The following is a 24109-nucleotide window of genomic DNA, read 5'->3' as shown; positions in this document are numbered from 1 at the left end:
TGAGGTGTATAAGGCCTTGAATGGGTTGAGCAAACTCAATGCTGATGGGATTCTTCCTCTTGCTCAGATTAAGCAAGAGGAAGATTAAGAACCTACGGGGAATAAATTCAAATTGAAAAAAGGCAGTTGTAGAATAGATGTGCAGAAATTTGCCTTTAGCCAGCAGGTAGTTGATTACTGGAATAGACCTCTATCTCTTGTTGTGGAAGTTGATAGCCTAAATAAATTTAAGGCTGAGCTGGACAGGCATTTGGAATGAATGGATGGGTGGGTGAAATGAGAGGTTTTTTTTTTTTTTTTTTTGTTTTTTTTTGTTGATGCTACTATTTATTTTTTTATTATTTTGATTTTTTTTTTAGGAGCATTAGCAACTAAGGCCATATTGCTCCGGGATATGCGGTGGTCATTCCCTGACCTTTCCGCATCCTCCGTATTTGGTGGTGACGGGCTCGAACCCCGGTCTAATCAAGAAGCGTGTGCTACGCACTGCTGCTCCTTCCCACCTGGCTATGGAGGCACCTGCTGATGCTGCATAAACTTCCTTTCTTGCATTGTATGCCTCAACTAATGCTGCTAATGCTAATTACGTTTCTTCTACACAAGTATTTACTCTGTACAAATCTCAAATCCATTCTACCATGGAATATTGTTCCCATATTTGGAATGATGTGCCCAAAACCTCTTCCAGGCATCTAGACTCTCCATTCAAAAGAGGAGAGTAAAGTTAATTAATGATCTATCTCTTAGAAAGTCTCTTCACACACTGTCTGAGAGATGTTCTCTCTCTGCTGTATGCCTTTTCTATAGATATTTCCATGGGCACTGTAATTCCCCTTCTCTCTTTCAACCATTCTGATCACATGCCACAACCAGTCAGAATTCATTTACATTCCAACTTAAAACTCACAGAACCAGCCTTTCTTCTTCCTCCTCACTTATTCTTTCAACTTCTGTTTTTTGGAATTGTCTTCCTCACATATTTCCTGATAATTACGATCTACAGAAATTCAAGTCTAATGTCAAGAAGTATCTTCTGTCTTCGCAACCTTCAACCTATGCACAGTACAGGTAACCCCTGTATAATATGGTACTTTTACAACACGGTACTTATATAACACAGTTAGAGACTTTCAGCAAACCTCGCTGTTGACTCACTAGTCGTTATGCAAAAAAAATTATTGGGAAATCTCAGTATTTTATTTCGTTCAGAAATCCCCGTGTTAGATTCTGTGCTATTAAACTTGTGCTTGTTTGAAACCACAAAAAAAAAAAAAATTGTGACTTCGAAGCATTACTAAACTTTGTTCTTAAGAACCGTATTGGAATAATTTCTTTGCTGTGAATTAAATTCCAGACCTAAATTATGCCTAAGGAACTTAGGCATAATTTGGGTAATTGCTGATTTATTAAAAGAATGGTTTCTAAGTTGTTTGTGCCAGCTGTGGAAAACTATTTAAAGCAGAAAAATCTAGTAAAGGTTTTATTATTATTGGATAATGCTCCAGGCCATCCAAAAGATTTAAGTCATCGAAAATGTTGAAGTACTGTTCCTACCACCTAATACAACTTCTTTAATTTAGCCATTTGATCAAAGCATTATATCTACCATTCAAACTCATTACATCAGAAAATTTACAATGGATTTTGGAAAACATTGATTCCAAATCTATTGAAGTGATGGAGGCATGGAAACGTTTCTCAATTGTGGACTGTATCGGAATAATAACTTATCGCTCAAAGAAATAAAACCGTCAACATTAAAACTATGTTGGAAAAATGTATGGCCAGAGTCAGTTCATTCAGTAAATATGGTCGAACCGACAGAAAACAGAATCGGTGTGATAATAGATATTGTTAAGTAGGTAGCAGGGGGAAGGTTTGATGAAATTATTACTAATGACGTTCAAGAATTAATGGTAGAAAAGAGGCTGGCAAAGCTGATTTAGTTGAAATGGCATCGGAGGTAAACCAAATCAATTAAGAGGATGATAGCACTGATTAAAATTCTGAAGTTCCAAATTTTACACTAAAAAGCATACGGGAAGGCATAACCTTAGCCAAGCAATTACAATCTTATTTTCTGAATGCAGATCCTTTGTCTGAGAGGAACACAAATTTCAAAATGCTTAGCTCCATGCCATGCATATTACAAAGATCTATCAAGCAAAACAAACAAACGCACATTACTGATTTTTTAAAGAGAGCAGAAGATACACGAAAACTAGATGCTGCAGAAGGGGACTATTACAGTAATAGTAATAATAACCGTGGCATGTGATGCAAGAAAGCAAGTGTATGAGCTTATGTGGCATCAGCCAAAAAAAAATTCACACAACCATTCCCTCTAAATGTTTGTCCAGTTCCTCCTTAAATTTATTTAACCTATCATCAGTTGATCCCACTGTACAGAATATAACTGTCTGAGACCACTGTAGTCGCCTTTATGGAAGCAAAAACCCTTTCCTTCACCCCTAATGGTAATTATATCTTTAAGTAAATCCCACATCAGTACAATGTGATCACTGCCACTTAGTGGTTCCTTCATCTGCAAATTCTTAATACACGAATGATCGCTGCTGATAACCAGATCGAGAGTATTACCCTCTCTGGTTGCCTCTTGAACATGCTGCTGCAGAAAACAATCATCCAATATATCCACAAAAAGTCTTACTAGCGTGTGAGTGACCAACCCACAAGTTCCACTCAATATCTGGGAAGTTTGTTTGTTTGTTTGTTATTTGGTTTTTAGGAGAATTAGCAACTAAGGCCATATTGCTCCGGGATATGCGGTGGTCATTCCCTGACCTTTCCACATCCTCCGTATTTGGTGGTGACGGGCTCGAACCCCGGTGTAATCAAGAAGCTGCGTGCTATGCACTGCTGCTCCTTCCCACCTGGCTACGGAGGCGCCTATATCTGGGAAGTTAAAATCCCCCATTATAAGACATTCTGATTTACTAGCCCACTCTATTTCTCTGTACAATTGTTCATTGCACTCATTCGAGTCATTAGGCCTATAACACACTCCTACTCTTATTTTTGCTTTCGCAGTGCTTATGTCACACACCAAACTGACTCAACAGTGCACTGTCCATCTATATCAACTGGATGCATTTCTTTTGATTTTATGTTTTTCTTAATTAACAGCATAACCCCTCCTCCCTTCCTATCCTGTCTATCCTTTCTATACACATTGTACTCCCCAAATTCCAATTCTGCATTCCTAATATCTGTGTGATACGTCTCTGATATCCCAACAATATCTGCCTTTGATGTCTTGACCAACACTTCAAATTCAACAAATTTATTTACTATACTTCTAGCATTGGTATACATGCACCTATTCTTATTCTTAGTTACCCTAACACATCCCATATACCTACCTGTTTCATGATGACTGCCATCAGTCCCTGAAACCCCCAGCACCCCTCACTCCAGGCCACTGCTTATTCTAATAGAAGTAGTGAAAGAATCACCTTCACCTCTGCCTGCGGCTAATTTTAAACTTTTAGTCTGTGAATCCCCCAAAGCTAGCAATTTTCCGACCCACCTAACATTGCCTCAATAGCATCAGCAAATATTCTTGCACCCTTTCTATTTAAGTGTATCCCATCCCTGTAGAAGCAGTCTCTCCTGTTAACAAGCACAGACCACACTGAAAAAATAAAATTCTACCCCATGAGCCCTGCACATTCCCTCCAGGGCCAAATTGATTGACAAGGCTCTCATCATGTACTCCCTCCTATCATGTCTGGGCAGAATTGCAGACAGTTTCAAATTTAACCCTAACTCACGACTTTTTTGCAACATTGACCTGTACTTGTTAAGTAAATCTGCAGATCTCCTACTCTTAATGTCATTGGTGCCAACGTGTACAACAATATCACCCTTTGCCCTTAAAAAATGATATATGCTGCACGTCATCAACCTTTGCCCCTGGCAGACAATATCCTGGCCCTATTCTATCTATCCTTTTTACGCAATATATTACCCGTCTCCCTGACAATAGAGTCACCAACAATAACCAGTTACAGTCAGTCCTCGTATAACACGTTTACACTACACGAATTCGATCATACACGATTTATAAATAGGGGAACGATATCTTATATAACACGAACCGAATTTGCTTATGCATGATTAGCCTTTGTGTTTACAAGAAATGGCAGTCGAATGCAGAATCACCCCAACCAAATGCAACACAATAGGAATAAAGAGAAGATTCTGAAAATGTATTTATGTTTTTTATATCAGTGAAGGGGAGACACATTTCACCATAATAACGTAAAAACCAACACAATTCCAGCTATCGGTATAATCGCAAATGCAATTAGATCGAGTTTACTACCAGTTTATAACAGATTCCACTACCAGGAACGCAACTGGAAATTGTTTTTATTGTTTTATGGTAGTAACCCCCAGAAATGTGCTTTAGTAAAATGTGAGGTGTTAATCTCTGTCTTTACGGTGTTGTTTATTCAGTTGCTACACACGCGCAGCTTTGTTTATGTGTATCAAACGTGCCTCCTCGTTTTGTAATTGTGCTTTATTCCCTAAAAATGAGTAAAATAATTTTTACTTAAAAGGTGTGAAAAGGAAGCATCCTGGTGAAGACACTGCAGATTCAGAGAGAAAAAGAAAAGCAATATCGTTAATCAGAGGCAGACTGGGTCAAAAATTCTTGCCGGGGAAAATTTATAGTGGTCTCGTACTATGGTTTATGGCCAAAATCACACCGGCCTCTGGCCCACCGGGGTGTTCCCGGTAAGGCTTATGGCCAGTCCGCCTCTGTCGATAGAGAAAAAATACGAAATTGTGAAACACTTTGAGCGAAATGAAAGACCATGCTACAGACCTAAATGAGGCAACGCCGAGAATTAGAAAGAATGCAGAGAAAATAAAAACAACTTTCATAGCAGGAACAACTCAAAGTGTAATTAAAATCCATTAGATTAAGACACAAAGAATTGGAAGAGATGGAACGGCTGTCATCTGTTTGGATAGAAAATCAAACAATAAACAAGTTCGCTTACGATAGAAGCAAAAGCATTAGCAATATTTTATTACATAATAGTCGTAATAAAATGCTTAAGTATTTTATTACGATTATTTATTGTGTTTGGTAATTTTTTGGTTACAAATGTGTGTTCAATCTTGGGTGGTTGGCACCTAACCCCATTTTTTCCATAGGGCCTGTTGTTTATATTGCACGAGGGTTTCTAGGAACGCAACTATCGTGCTATACGAGGACTGACTGTACCTTGGGACCAGCGCATTCTGTCTTGGAGATTGCCGCTGTGTTGCCTGATGCACAGGAGTGAGCTGTGGTGTTGAGTCAGGCAGATGAGAGCTTGACGGGCCTCTTATATTAATTTCTTCGAGGACATCTACCCTACACCTGAAGCTCTCATAGACGCCCATTAGAACGCTGAGTTGACACCTAATATCTGGACACTGTGCACCTGGCACACACAAAGACATCCTCCTTGGCTAGATCATGTTCTGTTCCAGAGAGTTTGACAAACATTTCATAAGCTGCACATTTTTTTAGGCTGCGATGCGTTGGAGAATCGTCCCCCCCCTCAGTTCTCCCCTGAGTCACAGCACTCCTGCCACTTTGTGCCTGTTGCTTTGTTGCTCTAGTCTGGGACATGACATTTTAAATGAATAAGATCAATAAATTTAATTAATTAATTGTCAATACTACACTATCTAATAGAATCCTAAATGCAGTGATGTGTATTACACTATATAATTTTACATTAGAGCTTCCTAGTTACCACAATTAAAAATTTGAATTCCCTACCACTCTCTATACAAAAACAATGGCTGCAAGATTCAAACGAAACAACAGTTTTACATATATTAAGTAGTAATCCACAAAAACTCTTATCTAAATTAAAAATAACCAGCATAACTAGACCTATAAGGCTACTTATAAAGTACAATATAAAATAACAATTAGGTAAATAAAACGGCAAACACATCGCATTTTCGGAGCCTGTAATTCACAGCTGTAATTTTTAAAGAGAGTCAGCGCCCTCGACTCTCTTGTGCTTAGCAGCAGTAAAGAGGCAGAAAATTAAATGAACATACATTATCTGACATATATGACATATACTGGGGTTACCTGTATTAAGTACTATAGGTCCCAATACCTTTCATGCTCGGAGTTTTCATTAAAAAAAAATATACAGGGTGTCCGGGCTAGAGGTATCCAAAAATAATGGCATATAATGCAAGAATCACTCGTTATATTTTCTCAAATGAAAGCGCAGTTGATAGGAAATATCTCCAAGATTTGTTTCGTCACTTGTGCTTAGCGCTTAGCAGCAGTGAAGAGCCAGAAAATTAAATGAATGTACATTATCTGACATATACGTATCACAGTTCGTAATACTTTTGTTTAGTTATTACTATTTTTAATAAAAAAATTAAGTTTTCAATAGTTATAAAAAATGATGTAGGCCTAATTTTGTTAGTTTTTGGAATGTAACCCCCCTTTTTGTATTGGTTCTTAGTCCCGTATAACACGGTTTCGCACTACAGGAGATTTTATGGGAACCTAACTACCGTGTTATACTTGGGTTACCTGTATTAAGTACTATAGATTCCAATACCTTTCATGCTCGGAGTTTTCATTAAAAAAAATATATACAGGGTTTCCGGGCTAGAGGTATCCAAAAATAATGGCTTATAATGCGAGAATCACTCATTATATTTTCTCAAACGAAAGTGCAGTCGATAGGAAATCTCTCCAAGATTTGTTTCGTCACACTGTCAAAGTCGCTAGTGCAGGCATGTCACCAGTAGTCGTGCATGTGCAAAAAACAGCAGTGCCTCAGTTCCTCAGTCGAGATGTGGACACCACAGTGGAAGGTGCAGTGCATGCTTTGGTTAGCTGAATTTCAACTAAATAAAAACTCAGTTACGCGTGTTTGGCGGCGTGCATGAAGGGAATGGAATGTGGATCCTTCCACATCCAAATCCATTCTTCAGTGGGATAGGACTCTTAAATAAATGGGAAGTTTGGTTTCACAAACTGGGAAACACCTAAAAAAGCATGTGGCTGATGAGACTGTGAATCGGGTGTGCGAGTCATTCTCTAGGAGCCCACGTAAGTCAATTAGACTGGCTAGTAATGAACTACAGATTCCTCGTTCAAAAGTGCATGACATTGTTCACAAATGTCTCTATTTGCGTGCGTACAAACTTCAACTTTTCAAAACCTTAAGCCAGACGATTACCGCATAAGAGCTGATTTCGCTGCTGAGATGATCAGCCGTATCGATGACAATCATAATTATCTTGATCTGTTGTTATTCAGTGATGAATCAACCTTTCACATTTGCGGGAAAGTTAACAGACACAATTGCAGCATTTGGGGTACGAAGAATCCTCACTAAGTGATCGAAAATGAAAGGGACACACCAAAAGTCAACGTCTGATTGGGAGTACACAAAAATGATCGGTCCATTTTTTTCATAGAGCCCACAGTGATGAGACACACTTACCTTGACATGCTGCAGATCTTTGCTGTTCCACAGATTTCCCCCAGGTTTCAGGTAGATGGTTCTCCACCACACTTCCATTGAAATGTTACCACATTTTTGAACAAGACTTTTCCTGGACGTTGGATTGGAAGAGGAGGCCCAAATGTCTGGCTGCCTAGATCTCCGGATATGACTCCATTGGACTTTTTTGCATGGGGCTTTATTAAAGACTGTGTGTACCAGAGAAACGTTCGGGATTTGGCTGATTTGAAACAGCGTATCGTTGAAGCAGTTCTAATAATGCCTCAGATGCTGGAAAACACTTAGAAAGAGCTCGAGTATCGTTTTGACATCTATCAAGCTACAAAAGGTGCCCACATTGAACTTTACTAACCTTCATAAAAACTTGGTGAGTTACTCTGTGTAATAACTATTTGTAAAATAATGAGAAGTTTACCTCAATATAATACATAGAACACTTCCGTATGATACTCTCCAGCAATTAAAACGAAAAAATCTAAAATCTTACATTACAGTAAAAAATAATTAAAAGTCAAATGAACAAAAATAATCATAATGCAATTAAAAAGTAAATAAATTAATTAAAAGAAATTTAATGAAAAATATTGCAAAACGATTTTCCTTTTTTTTCATTAAATTTCTTTTAATTAATTTAGTTAATTTTTAATTGCATTAGATTTATTTGACAATAGTGAAATTATAGTAATCTTATAATACCGTGATAAATCTGACTAAAAAATGAATAGCAAATGCTTAGAAAATGGTACTCACCTTGTATAAATCTGCAATAAATTTTTTGGTAGATGGTGGCTAAATTTAGGTTGTAAGAAGCATTAAAAAGAACTAAGGCGGGGAATGGGGTGAAAATATTTTAAACAGATTTTAAAATGAGCACAAGGAAGTAGAAATGCAGATCTCCAATCCTTGGTTGTCATAAAGAGGTTAAAAGACGTAAATGAAAAAAAGAGAGAAGACCGGTGGTGCCACTAGTCGTTACGAGGGACTTTTGTTGAGTAAACTGTCATCAGTTGGCAAATGGAAGAGAAGTGAGCGCGTGTTGTATTTAAAGTTTATCTAAACTCCCATGATGCTCTTTTTGACACGTGGGAACTTTATATTATAAGGAACATGGTATTATAAGATTACTATAATTTCACTATTGTCAAACTTATAAGATATTTTAACATCATAATCAACACCTTATCTGCACCGGGTCAATACCTTTTATATATTTCTAATCTCATCTCTGATGCCCTTAGATATGCCTGATAGGAAAATACAACTCTCCAAAGCACTTATCAAATATTTCTCCAACAAATTACACATAGCTTTCCTACAAAAATGCTTATATCACAACGTCATCTCCAAATTCGCCCGCATTTTTCCCAAAAATAACTGTAAAAAATACCCACATATCATACACCGCACATCCATCGCGATAAGAAAAGATTTAACAAAAAACACCAACTTTTAAACTGTATACACCAATTACGATTCTTTCTCAAAAGAGACATGCCACTGGACGACTGGATTGAATATATTAACCACAGCAATATACATTTCAACGCCACCATCCAACACATAGCACAAAAACACACCAAAAAATGGAACACAGTCACATCCAAACCCCCCCCAAAAATCTCCACCGTTAATCTCTCCTCAAAATCCTTCACCCCTTCCGAACTCTCCGGCCTAGAATTTGGCTTCAATTTTGCTATTAAAGAACAACACTATCCAATAAAAGATTGTATAATCGAACTGAAGTCTAAACTCGATCAACATCCCGATAAGTGGCGACTTATACACCAGTCTAACAGGATAATAAATTCTAAACTCACATCTCTCCCTAACATAAAAAAACAACAACTCTCGGATTTACAAAGACTAAGCAAAACCCCAAATATCATCATCCAAAAAGCTGACAAAGGAGACACAATCGTTATCCTGGACAAGAACACCTACACAGAAAAAATAGAGTTAATTTTAGCCAACCAAGATACATATACAAATGACAGCAACCACAACACTACAAAACTTAAAAATAAACTTGACACAATTCTCAGAAAACTCAGACAGAACAAAGAAATCAACCTCTTTACATTACAACAGATAGGTATTCGCAACAACATTCTGCCCCACATGTTCGGAATAACCAAGTTACACAAACCTGGCCACCCACTAAGACCTATCGTTTCTTTTAGTAGATCAGCTTTTGCTAATTTATCCACCTTCCTTGTCAAAATTATATCCCCACTCACTCAATTCTCTACATTCAAAATTAATAATACCAACCAAGCATTCCAAAAAATCAGCAACACCACCATATCCGACGAAGACATATTAGCTTCTTTTGACGTCATATCCCTATACACTAATGTGCATATCCCTTTCACCCTACAAGCATTACACGTACTTCTAACAGCTGATGACACTTTAACGAAACGTACCTCTCTTTCAGTTGACCACATCCTTGAACTTAGCACTCTTTTACTAGACGCTAGATATTTTAGATTCAACAATAAAATTTATCGACAAACATTTGGTTTACCAATGGGTTTAGGCATTTCTGCCCCCCTTTCTGAAATTTATCTCGCCACTATTGAAAACCAAATTTTACAACCTTTCCCCTCTGAAATTAAATTATACATCCGCTACGCTGATGATATCCTAATAATAGGCAACAGAACAACCATAGACAATCTTTTTTTAAAATTCAATACAATACATGACAGGCGAAACCTTACCCTCGAAATCGCAACAGACAACCAGATTAATTTTCTTAATCTCACTATTTATACAACAGACACAAATTTAAATACCAAGATTTTCAGAAAAAACATGCATACCGGTAAATATCTACATTTCACTTCACATCATCCCCTTAGTACCAAAAAAGCCGTCCTACACAACCAAATCTACAACGCTATCAAATTCAGCTCTTCACAAAACGATCTACACAATGAACTTCAATACCTTACTGATAAATTCATGGCCAGGAGCTACCCCCCTCAACTCATCCAACACACAATATCCACCGTTAAAAACAGTATTAATAACCCCACCAGACACAGTCACAAGGCAAACACTCGCATAGTTCTCCCTTACCATAGTGAACTCGCAGCAATTCCGACGTACATTCAAAGATACCAACATCTCCCTCACCTTCTCCACTTACAATAAACTAGGTTCCCTATTTAATTCTTATAAAGATACACACAATCCCATCGATGATCTCAATAATATATCTTATAAAATGCCAACCAAACTGCGACACCTGTTACATCGGCAGCACTACCACCAAATTCGGTTCCTCCACAACTTCCAATACCCACGCATACTACCACTTCAACAGTTTCAAGACAAGTCAATCCTGCACTGAGTTAACAACCCATGCTCAAACCCACAACCACACCCCGCCCCCTTGTTGACTCTGCCATCACTATTATTAAACTCAGATCGAGCTACAGAATTCTTCAATATGAAGCCCTCACCATCGAATGGTACCAACACCATTCCGATCTCAACATTATTAACGCTAAACTTCCCTTCAACCTTTCACCGGCTTGGAACCTCTCGCGGCTAAAGTTCCCGCGTGTCAAAAAGAGCATCATGGGAGTTTAGATAAACTTTAAATACAACACGCGCTCACTTCTCTTCCATTTGCCAACTGATGACAGTTTACTCAACGAAAGTCCCTCGTAACGACTAGTGGCACCACCGGTCTTCTCTCTTTTTTTCATTTACGTCTTTTAACCTCTTTATGACAACCAAGGATTGGAGATCTGCATTTCTACTTCCTTGTGCTCATTTTAAAATCTGTTTAAAATATTTTCACCCCATTCCCCGCCTTAGTTCTTTTTAATGCTTCTTACAACCTAAATTTAGCCACCATCTACCAAAAAATTTATTGCAGATTTATACAAGGTGAGTACCGTTTTCTAAGCATTTGCTATTCATTTTTTAATTAGGGTGATTTTTAATTGTGTTCAATTGATTTTTAATTATTTTTTACTATAATGCAAGATTTTCGATTTTTTCGTTTCAATTGCTGGAGAGTATCATATGGAAGTGTTCTACATATTAAACTTCTCTTATTAGAATTACTGAGGTAAACTTCTCTTATTATTTTTTATTTTACAAATATTGATATCAACATAGAACTTATTGAGCATTACAGTTCTGGTTCATACTATCTGTATAATAACAAAAAATTATTTTTATACACCTTATAAATGCTGAGATATATGTGTGTATTTTTGGATACCTCTAGCCCAGACACCCTATATATATATATATATATATATATATGACATTAAAAATAAAATAGATAAATAGAAAAATAAAATAAAATAAATATGAAGCAGACATTAGAGGCAGTAAAATACACATCCTCCACATGATACCCAATATAATAGTGAAATTATGTATAAAAATTAATACAAAATGCCAGTAGTATGGCAAAACTGTAGAGCAAAAATTTAACATAAACCTAAAAATTAAACCTACTGAAAGCTTAACCAGCTTATGTAGAGACAGAAAATAGAAAATATATTTATAGATGGTTAAGCTTTCAGTATGTCGGTGGTATGGCTTTGCTGCTCTGGAGTGCTAGTCTGTTCTATTGTTTATTTTTTGCTGCATAAGGACCACCACTATGCAAATCTTCTGCATTTGTGGCTCGATCATAGGAAGGCAGGGTGGATAGGTCCTTCGTTCGTTTCGCCTATGCGACGATTTGTCTAGCAATTGAAATGCAGCGATTCTATGACCATTATTGACCTCGTTGTCCTCTGTTCGATATGGGGCATAATGGTCAGTCTATTTTATTTTTATTTTGTTTTAGTAGTTTGATTAGTCTCTTTTGTGATATTTCACGTTTCTTGGAACTGGTACCTTATTGGGGGATGCTGCTAAATAGTTATACAATTGGTTTTATATTTTAAAATTTAAAATGGATTTATCTGAATTAGATTTAAATTATATTCTAAATTATTTGGAGGCTTTCGGCTACAGTTTCTGTCTTGTAACCCCTTCTCCTCCCACCATATTACGATTAATTTAAAATTTTTGCTCTACAGTTTTGCCATACTACTGGCATTTTGTATTAATTTTTATACGTAATTTCACCATATATAGAGTCAAACTTCCCTATAACGAATTTGATAAATCCAGCAAAAAAATTCGTTATACAGAGAATATCTTTTTATTGAAAATTATCTAATTAGAAAATGAAAACGAATCTACATTTATTTTTAACATATTTTATTTCAAAAACATACTTATTTAAATTACATTTACACAATTTTTGCCAGTAAGTATCACAAATTAAAAAGTCGGCAATTTTTGTTTGCACAGTACAATTAAAAAATGTCTGATTCTCAAAGAAAACCTCACATTCATTCAGAGCATTAAAAACATTATCAGGAACATTTTCACAAAACTGTAGACCCAGACCAACCATTTTAAAAGCATGAATCATTTCTTCGCAAGTTGGCTTGTCTATTGGTTGTTCTGATGAGTCTTCACAACGTCATCGTTAATTTCTTTGTGATCATGGTCGCGTCTAACACTGTTCACCAGTATTTCATCTTCATTTGGATGTTCTGTTATAGCCAGATCTTGATCTACATAAACATAACCATCCAGTGTTATTTCACTTTCGATGTTTCAAACGATTCTAATAATGTCCAAAAGTTTGTCAGTTGTGAAAGCGGTAGTTCATCTTGTTGTTGTTTGTTATTTGGTTTTTGGGAGCATCAGCAACTAAGGCCATATTGCTCTGGGGATATGGCGGTGGTCATTCCCTGATCTTTCCGCATCCTCCGTATTTGGTTGTCACAGGCTCGAACCCCGGTCTAATCAAGAAGTGTGTGCTACGCACTGCTGCTCCTGCCCACGGAGGCGCCTTCATCTTGTTCATCTGGTTGTTGTTCAACTTCTATGTTCAATGCGAATCCCGCTTTAAAAACAATTTTGAATAGTATATTCAGTGACATCGTTTGTCCAAACTTTTGCCAGTTCGGAGATGCAATCTCTAAGGTTAATTGTAACCTCCAAGTTTATATTTTCTTGTAACGCATTGACAATCTTCATTATTATTCTCTTTCAATAATGAAATTTAAAATTTTTAAGAATGCCTTGGTCCACTGGTTGGAGTTTTGATGTTACATTTGGTGGTAAAAACAACTTCACACTTTTAAGTTTGGCAGAAATACTGACAGGATGTGCCGGACAGTTGTCAGTAATCAACAAAATTTTTCTTTTGTTATATGCTTGTCTAGATTTAATATCCACTCTTCAAAAATATCACTTGTCATCTATGCTTTTTTATTAAAGGCATAGTCAACTTCCAATGATTTTGTGCCTTTAAAACATCTTGGGTTTTTGATTTTCCGATGACTAAAAGTCTTAATTTTTCACTTCCTGTCATATTGGCTCCAACTAGAAAAGTGATTCTTTCTTTGCTCTGTTTTCCTCCAAAACATTTATCATCTTAAAAGCAAGTGAGCATTATGTAAACATTTAAAGAATAAACCCATTTCGTCAGCATTAAAAACATCAGTAGGTTCATATTCTTCCAAAATCTTCTTTAAGGTGTTGTTCCTCCAACTGTTGCAATCTTCTTCGCTTACATTAACACTTTCTCCACAAATAACCTTTTCCACAATTCTGTGGCGCTTCTTAAATTTATCTAACTACCCAGTGCATTAAATTCTGTATGTCCAAGGGACAATGCAAATTTCAGAGATTGTTGCTTAAATATTGGACCTGATATTGGTATATTCTTTTCACATATCATTTGCATCCATTTTAGAACAACTTTATCAACATCTTCGTATATACACAACTTAATTCACTTCTTGCCTGCTCCTCCTTCAATTGCATTTAAAATTTATTCTCGATTTTTTAAAATCATAGATATGCTATATTTCTCCACAATATCTTTTTTCTTAAAACCAATATCATGAAGAATTTTGACTTTATCATTAATACTTAAGCGCTTTCTCTTCGACATTGTTTCCACAACTATAAAAATTACTTGAATGCAGCTCTTGCTGATACATACACCGTGTAGCCACTGCAAACTTAGCTGCGCTGGCTATATAGTGAATTGTTAGTACCACCTACTCAATGGTGTTTGCCTGTCAATTCAACAGTATCATGTGACCTTTCCAATTAATCATTTTGAAGAAATATACAACTTTGTGAACATGAAAGAAAATTTATGGTTAATGTATGCTGTATATTATTTTTCAGAAAAAAAAAAAAGAAAAGAAAAAAAAGCATATAGTCTATGTGATTGATGACAAATCTTTCTAAAAGAACGAAATTTAAAAAAATTCATGAAAACAATCTACTGGGAGTCCAGTTAGATGAGAATGGACATATACAAAAACTTTCATATAATGATTGACAGGAAGGTCACGCGGTACAGTTGAGGTGAGAAGCGAATGTCACTCAGCGGATGTCACTAAAAATCAACTATCGAAGCATCCTATGTATTGCCGCTGCAGCAAGCTAAAGATTTACTCACAGCGAATTTTGTTTTCCCCTTAGCCAACATCAATTTACAAATCTACCACTTTTATTGCAAAGTTAATGACCGCTTTTAAGAAAACCCATTTCGTTTTATAACTAACAAAAATGAAACAAAGACTCTCCTACGGGCGTCAATGGCCAGAAGTGTTCACTAAAAGGATGATTAATTCCAGATGCTAATGAGCAGTTTCGGAAGGAAGGAGGCCGTATATTGAGCAGCTGTTTAGCAGTAAATGGTTGAAAATCTTCAAAAATGCTTTTGCTTATTTTTTTTAAAATTCATTATAGAGAGACTAACACTTCGCTACATGGGGTTAATTTTACATGTAATTTCATTTCAAGGTGCAATGTTTGGCAAAAAAATTCGTAATATAGAAAAATTCATTAAATAGAAGTTCATAATAGAGGAGTTACACTGTATTTAAATACATACAGAATGAAATAGGTAAATTAAATAAATAAATACAAAATGAAATAGATAAATGTAATATGTGAGATCACTAAATGAGTACAACTAATAATGTACATGACACTCATCCGGATATACTGTTGAAATTGTGTAAGCTGATAGGAAGAATAATCTTGACAGAATGACATTACATGATTAATATAAGTAGGATATGCAAGGTTTTCTACCTAGTAACTTGGATTTGTTACCCGCAACTGTTAACTTCAGTAAGAAAATGATTAAAATACAGAATGAAATAGGTAAATGTAATATGTGACGTTACTAAATGAGTACAACTAATAATGTGCATGACACTCATCTGATAAAGTCTGTTTAACTTGTGTAGCTGATAGGAAGAATAATCTTGACAGAACAACATTATATGCTTAATATAAGTAAGAGAATAAAAAATAATTTAACACCACATTTATTGATGTTTAGTTTACTAATGATAAGATTACCAACTTTTAAAGTGAATTACCTTTACAGACTGTACAAGACCAGCTAATACTTAAAAAATTCAAACTTTTTACACTTAATAATGTATGATAGCATTAAGAGACTATTCCCCCCCCCCCCCATTCTCATACACACTCTCCTGGCATGGAAATATGACTAAGGAATCCATAAATATACCTAGCTCCTTTGCCTAGTTTTAGATTTTAATAAGTACTGGTTTTTTGATAGAGAATATTGTATTTAATGTAAGATTGTATCCTTATGACTAGTATATTTATCATCAATAAATTAAATTTCATCCAATTATGAACTTCAAAAACCTCATTTTGTGTGAAGAGCTTTCTCTATTCATTTACTTGTGATAATTTCTATTTTTAAGAAAAGCTGAATTAATTTCTCTCAAGTGGAGCTAATGCACCATAAAACTATTAAACAAACAAACAAACAAACAAACAAAAAAAAAAAAAAAAACCAAACTCAAGTGGAGATGCATGGTTTTCTTCCTATAACTTGGATTTTTTACCCACAAACTAACCTTGGGGTAGACAAAATTGCAAACCATTTTGCATATCTCTGCTCTCTGACAAAGCACAGTCTGGTAATTAGGATAGTAACATGCAAACTATGAAATAATAAATAAAATAATAATATTGAAAATAAATATTTTGTCATAATATATCAAAAATAAAAACAATATAAAATAGTAATAATATAGAATTCCATAAAATTACGGCGCCTCCGTAGCCAGGTGGGAAGGAGCAGCAGTGCATAGCACACGCTTCTTGATTAGACCCGGGTTCGAGCCCGTCACCACCAAATACGGAGGATGCGGAAAGGTCAGGGAATGACCACCGCATATCCCGGAGCAATATGGCCTTAGTTGCTAATGCTCCTAAAAACCAAACAACAAACAAACAACCATAAAATTACAACATCAATGAGATAAATTTGTAGTGCTGGTATCAAAAAATGGCACCTATCTTAGATTACTACCTGGGGTCTGTAAGGCTGAGGTGGTAATCTAAGAAACACAATATATAAATTAATAAACTTTTATATAAAGTTAGGCATAGTATACATATATTACAAAGTTTATGTAAATAATCTTAGGAATATATTTTTATTATATTTTGATAAATTACATCAGTGCAAGGTTAACATTATAAAAATGTGTGCAAACTTCCACGTGTATTTTATTTGGTGATCATAACAAATACTTGATTACTGAAAGTGCTTGATCTGGTGCAAAAAATCTTTTGTTGCAGTACTTGAATTCCTGTGGGATCTACAGCTCATTGATTCTTGTGGTACCCAGGTTTCCAAGTTTTCTTCTAGATAGCTCAGTTAACGGGTACCAATTGTCAATAGTAATGTTTCTATTAGTCGTTCTTATTGGACTATGTTTTGTTTGTTATTTGGTTTTTAGGAGTATTAGCAACCAAGGCCATATTGCTTCGGGATATGTGGTGGTCATTCTCTGACCTTTCTGCATCCTCCGTATTTGGTGGTGATGGGCTCGAACCCCGGTCTAATCAAGAAGCGTGTGCTACGCACTGCTGCTCCTTCCCACCTGGCTACGGAGGCGCCTCTTATTGGACTAACAAGACGGAGAATTAACTTTGTCAGAATTGGAAAGTTGCCATGTATTTCTGTTTCTCTCCCAATGTAAAAGTCTTGGAGAAGTAAAAGTTTTTAAAATTCATTAGACACAACTTCAAACCCTTTCAGTTTGGCAAATTCTGCTGTACAATTTTGATCAATCACTGCAAGTTTGACTACTCTCAGTTTCACTCTAGAAGAAGCACAATCAAATGAGTCCCAAAAGAATGAACAAAAATCTGAAAACCCTCATAGTGGCACAAAAAAATGTGACTAATCTGTTTGTCATCTGAAGAAAATGCAACGTCTTCCTTACCAGATTCATGATTCCTGAGAAGTATAGCAAACTTATATCTGGTTTCAGTTCAGTTCCTTTTGTATAGGAAGAATAAGGTGTCTTGTATAAGCTTTTCATGTCTTATATTTTCGCATTTGTACTATCCTCAATATATAAAATGCCGACCGGGCTAGCCAGGTGAGTAAAGTGCCTGCCTGGCAACCCAAAGGTCACAGGTTCAAATCCCGCCTCTGGGCTTGGATCAGAGTAAAATGCAAAAACTTTGGGAGGTGCATTATGGCCACAGAAGCCGATGTGCTAACAACTAACAAAAAAAAAAAAAAAATATATATATATGTATGTATATATATAAAATTAACTTTAAGTGATATAGCTTCCATCGAAGAGTCCTTTACACTGAAAAGGACTCTTCCAACAAACAGAAAATTTCACTATCAGAGGCATCACTATACATCTAATCATAATTACTAGAAATAAAAAAATCAAAGCAAACTTTTTTATTTTTTGAAAATATGTATTGAGTATTGAAAAATAAAAAGTGCTCTTACTTAAAAAAAAAAAACTCAGAAATATATTAACAGTTAAATGCTAGTGGGGTGCAATGGATCCCACACTACTTCTATCATGAGCAAAATAAACAGTTCAAAAGTGCAGTGACAGCTCATGTTTCTGTACTAAGAGAATACTTAAGATACTCAACACTAATCGACTAACACTGTTAAAATTAAGATGAAAATTAAATTAGGGATTAAATATATTTATTTAATTAAACAATTAAAGGTTAACCTTTAATTGTGCTAGTGGGGTCATAAACATATATAGTGCAATATATAAAATTGATAATTACAAATCTGTATCAGAGAAAAGTAACTAGTACAGAATAAAATAAGAATTATAAACTAGTAGCAGAAACCACATACTTTCAACTTTATATTCTGTAATAATCAGATACATACTGGTTGAGAATCTCCAATGATAGGCAAATCTCTGTTTGTGAATCCCCCAATAACTCCAGAAGTTGGAATTACCGTGCCCATATCAGCACGATTCAAAAATCTCAGAAGAACTCCTGGTCGAACAAATTCTAAACTTTCCATACCATAACCAATTCTCAACACACTCAACAACATAATTGTAACCTAATGGATTAAAAAAATAAATATGAGCATTTTTAAGGTATTAGCACACAAAAATGTCATGTACTGAAACTAATTATTAAATGTAAATAAATTGACACAATATAATAGCATAGCTTAATTTAATTTGTTAAATAATTAATTTATGTAAATAAATTTTAAAAAATCAGAATAATTTTTTGAAAATACAAGGTGGTTATAATCAAAGTGCTGAAATTTGAAAGAAGGCATCTATATCTGTTTTAATACTGACAGTTATGGCAAAGTACAGTATATCCTTAGCCACATCTGTTGAATGGTTCACTGATAAATGCTCTACACATTCACTTCTGGGTATATTCAATATCATGCATATCAAATTGTAGCAGTTTATCAATCACAGAAAAAGAAAAACATCAGCCACATTGTAGCCATCACTTAAAATGAACTGTGAGGTAGGTATGCCACAAGACTTGTATAATAAGGAGAAGGCTGGCAGATGTATTCTTTTGAAAAGTGAGCAGTCAAGAAATATGAGATGGAGAGTAATACTTGGCAATTGATGCATTTTGTTAGATCTTCTAATTTGCATAGATAAGAATTAGTCAGGTACCAATTTACAGTCGAGCAAGGATTGCTTCTTCATGCCTATTTGGCCAAATAATTGATTTCCAGGGGCTGAAGAACTTTCTTTTAATTCGAAAAAGCTTGTTGGAGGTTTCATCATGTCGTGCCATTTCTGTTGCTCTTTGCAACTGTTTTATATAATGAGCCAGTAATCAGTGTGTGGGACTCTTCTGAAGGTTAAAATAATACTAGTTGTATCCTTTGCTACACACATTCTCCCTTGATTCCTGCACATCCAGAAATTCAACAGACTCTGACAATTTGGTTTCTGCTGGCAAGCATTTTGAGTGTGTTTTGAGTCACATGCAAGACACAATTAGGACTATGAACCTATTGTAAAGCACAAAAAAAAAAAAAAAATAATATATATATATATATATATATATATATATACACAAATTTGTATATATAAATAAATAATTATTACAATGAGAGAATGGTGTATATATTCTGAATTGGCCAGACGAGCCTTCACCAGCATCACAGACCAGTCCATTCCTTGTATAGGAATGGACTGGTCTGTGATGCTGGTGAAGGCTCAAAGTTGGAAAGGCTGATATGTATTATTATTATGAGAGAGAGAGAGAGAGAGAGAGAGAGAGAGAGAGAGAGAGAGAGAATGAGAGAGAGAGAGGGGGGGGGGTCACCAAGAAAGAGAAGAATGATGATATCCAGCTCAGGACCCTGGGTGTGCTAAGCCCATACTCACCAGATGTGAGCCCTGATGATTGCATTTTCACATGGTGATCAGTTTTTGAGTGTCTGTGAGGAAGAATGGGTTGGAATCAAGATCTTTCAGACTTCAAACGTAGAATGACTGTGAGGACAAGATGTGCAGATGCCAGTATCTCAACTACAGCCAGCATGGTTAAGCTCCTGCTCTGTGGTATCACAAGTCTACCATGACTATGTCAACAGCTGTTGAACAACCAGATATGGATCACACATGGGACAGCCAGATATGGTCAATGCCAGTGGTGAGCATTGTGTGCCTTGTCCCACAACTAAGCAGCGATTCATCATTGTGTCCCAGCTAACCACACAGTATAATGTAGAAATAGCAAGACTTATATCCACATGGACTTTTTTTTTTGTATATTCTGTCAAGTGGAACCAGGGGTTTCTCTCAACTCCACAATCCATCCACATGGACCCTGTTCTGGACATTAGCATGTATAGGCATGTCAGCAACAACAACAACACTGGACAAACAATGCGTGGAAACCCATCACCTGGTCTGATTAATCCCATTTCCAACTCTATCATGATGATGGGCATATTTGGAGAAAACAACATGAGGCCATGGTACCTGAATATATTGTTGGTGTTTTTGGCAGGCTGGAGGTTATGGTGATATAGTTTGGGGACTATTTTTGTGGTATGCTTTAAATTCTCTGAGTACCCTTAATCAACAGCTTGATGGGAATGGAACAGTGTGGCACTGGAGGCAAATTGCTGCTATGGACAAAGGGATGGTTGAGTGGGAGAAGACAGAGAGTGGTAATCAATGGACACTGCTCTTCGTGGACTAATGTTATTAGTGGAGTCTCCCAGGTTTCAGTGTTGGGTCCATTGTTGTTTTCTGTATTTATAAATGATATTGATGATGGTATATCAAGCTCAATGTCCAAGTTTGCAGACGATATGAAGGTTGGCAGGGTTGTTAAGGACACTAATGACAGTACGCTGCTGCAACAGGATCTAGAAAAGTTGAGCAGATGGGCTGAGAGGTGGCAAATGAAGTTTAACATTGACAAATGTAAAGTAATGCATATGGGAAGCAGTTGCAATAGAATACCATCATTACTGTCATTAACCACCCTACCAACCATTATATCATCTGCAAACTTAGACATTAAGCCTAATACACCTTCATCAGTATCATTAATAAATATTGAAAACAACAATGGCCCAGCACTGAACCCCGGTGCTCCACTAATAACATTAGTCCATGAAAAGAAGTCCCCATTTAAACCACTCTGTCTTCTTCCACTTAACCATCCCTTCATTCATAGCAGTAACTTCCATATCCCTTAATGCCACATTGCTTCAATTTATTGGAGCAGTGTGGCATTACGTTCAATGAAATGTATTTTCTGCTCTAAAAATCAACAATAAAATTCTCTTACCCACAAATGTCAGCACAAGGATGAACATTCCCACCAAGGCAAAAAATATATAATATCATATATTAAAAAAAAAAAAAAAAAAAAAAAAAAAAATCAATCCTGCTGAACTACCTTACAAGGTAGTTCAGCAGGAGCTGAAGTACCTTCTAAGGTAGTTCAGCAGCAGCCTATGGTTAGATTTCATCTCCACCCCCAGCTGATACAATGAGTTCTGCAGCACACCTACAATAAATCAACATGTCTTACTACAGGCCTGCAATGAGTCCATGCAGAAGAAGAAATCTGCTTCATGTGGAAAGAAATTATGAGAGATAAAGAAGTACAGTCAGACCTCTCTTTAACAAGCTTCCATACAGTGAAATTTTTTTGATTTCCCCCTGGTCATTACACTAAAAATAGTTTCCGTATATAACAAAGAAAATTTCCATATAACGAACTGATTTCAAGAGACCTGGGTATGCACTGTTTGCACCTCTGGCCTTCAGGCAATAGAGCTAGTGGCTGTGGAAAGCACAAATTAAGAGCTAAGGGATTAATTCTTAAGAGCTAAAATATTCCACAATTTAGTGGTGCCTGTAAAATCTACACAACTACCTCTACTGTATTCAGAAGCTGCACTGATCAACTGCTATCTATGTGTCCACAGCCACTGGCAAAGATTAAAGCATATTCCCAATGTGGCAATTGGCTCTGGTCAACCTGTTTTCTACTGTAAGCAGACTATTAGAGAATTAGGAGAGAATGATTTTCCTTTATCCTGGAAATTTATCTGTTGTTTCACAGAAATGAGTCATCCACACTTTCACTAAATGTTACCTGTCTCTGTTTACATGGTATGTACAAGCGGTCCCTAAATCAGTTTTGTTTCAGCTGCTGTGCAAGTAACCTTACAATGTCTAAGAGAAAATCCTTAAACATAGTGGAAAAGGTGGAAGTGCTTAATAGCGTAGATCGGGGCGTTAAAAAAAAAAAAAAGAAATCGCTTTAAAATTTGGTATCCCTGCCAATAGTAAGTCAACCATTCTGAAAAACCATGTGTTGATTTTCAGACTGTTTGAGGAAACAGGACCCAGTCGGAAGCGTGTGAAATTATGCCTGTATGAAGATGTAGATGAAGCTATTTTTAAGTGAGTGAAGTTGATTCAAGACCGAAACATGCCGATATTGGGGCCATTAATAAAAGAAAAGGCTACAGAGTAAGCATCTTTTCTGGGGGCATAAAACATTCCAAGCTAGTTCTGATTGGCTGGACAAATTTAAAAAGTGCCATGGCTTACTCAAAAAAGTTATTTCTGGTGTCCGTTTTAATTGAAGAGGACTGTACCCATTGGAAAGAAACAGTTTTGAAAAAAATTATGGAGGACTAAAAGCCCAAAGACATTCAACACTGATGAAACAGGTCTATCTATTTTTAAAATATTTGCTGAACAAGGCACTGACTTTTAAAGGAGATAAACGTTTAGGCAATAAAAATAGTAAGGAAAGAATTACAGTCTTGGCTGGTGCAAATATGGACAGTAATGAAAGCTGAATCTTTTGGTAATAGTCAAAAGTAAACAACCCCGATGTTTCAAAGGAGTAAAGTCATTAGAGTTGTATTACAACCACAACAAAAAAGCTTGGATGACAAGTGAAATTTTTGAACAGTGGATTTTAAATTTCAATAGAAAGATGACGAAAATACCTCGTCTAAACTGCAGCCAATGAATCGAGGCATTATGAAGAATTTGAAAATGAACTACCAAAGGTGCATACTGAAAAAAATTAAACTGAGAATAGAAACCAACAAACCTAGAGATGCTGTTATAGATTTGAGGATGTGCACATCAGAGTTGGCAAAAGTGTGGAATCAAGAAGTGATGGAAACAATGATTAAGAATTGTTTCACAAAAGCAGGTTTTGCTAAAATGCAATTAACAGCAGTGAGAAGGATAAACTACTACAAGATATTGAGCAATCTTGTGAAGAACTCCAAGCAAGAGATTTGATCAGTGGAGAAATTGTTTTTGGCAAATTTTTATGAGTTGATAATGATGTCATAGTAGCTGAATATCTGAGAAACCAACATTTTGGAGAGTATTCAAAGATCTAGTGACAATAAAGACGATGACTTGGATGAAAATGAGGGCAATATTAAACCTTCTAAACATGAAATGTTGGCAGCATTTAAAACTTTGCATCAAGGCCTTCAAGTGTGAAGAAAATATGTTTGAGTGGTTAAACAAATTGGGACATTTTTATGAACGATGTTCAGTAAAATCCAATGTACAACAACCAAATATTTTATGAAATACAGTAGATTCCAGTTATTTGGGCCACCGATTAATCGGGGCAGCCATTTATTTGGGGCAAATCTTAAAAAACAGAAACCAATCGAGAAA

General features: G+C 36.0%; 1 protein-coding gene across 4 annotated transcripts in view; it reads right to left on the bottom strand.

Annotated features, from left to right (window-relative positions):
- The window catches only part of Scgbeta (sarcoglycan beta), a 131517-nt gene that overhangs the window by 72235 nt on the left and 35173 nt on the right, over positions 1–24109 (bottom strand). For 3 of the 4 annotated variants that reach the window (XM_090374136.1, XM_090374134.1, XM_090374137.1), the window contains one exon: positions 18814–18996. In XM_090374136.1, coding sequence (XP_090230262.1) covers positions 18814–18996 — 183 coding nt within the window. Of the gene's footprint in view, positions 1–6388; positions 6400–18809; positions 18997–24109 lie in introns of all 4 variants that reach the window. The other variant, XM_090374135.1, reaches the window with a different exon arrangement.

Source organism: Mastigoproctus giganteus, chromosome 5, assembly GCF_048544385.1.
Source record: "Mastigoproctus giganteus isolate SK-2022 chromosome 5, ASM4854438v1, whole genome shotgun sequence".
In the NCBI taxonomy this organism is placed as follows: domain Eukaryota; kingdom Metazoa; phylum Arthropoda; class Arachnida; order Uropygi; family Thelyphonidae; genus Mastigoproctus; species Mastigoproctus giganteus.
The sequence above is the reverse complement of the archived record's forward strand: the minus strand, read 5'-3'. Positions and strand labels throughout refer to the sequence as shown.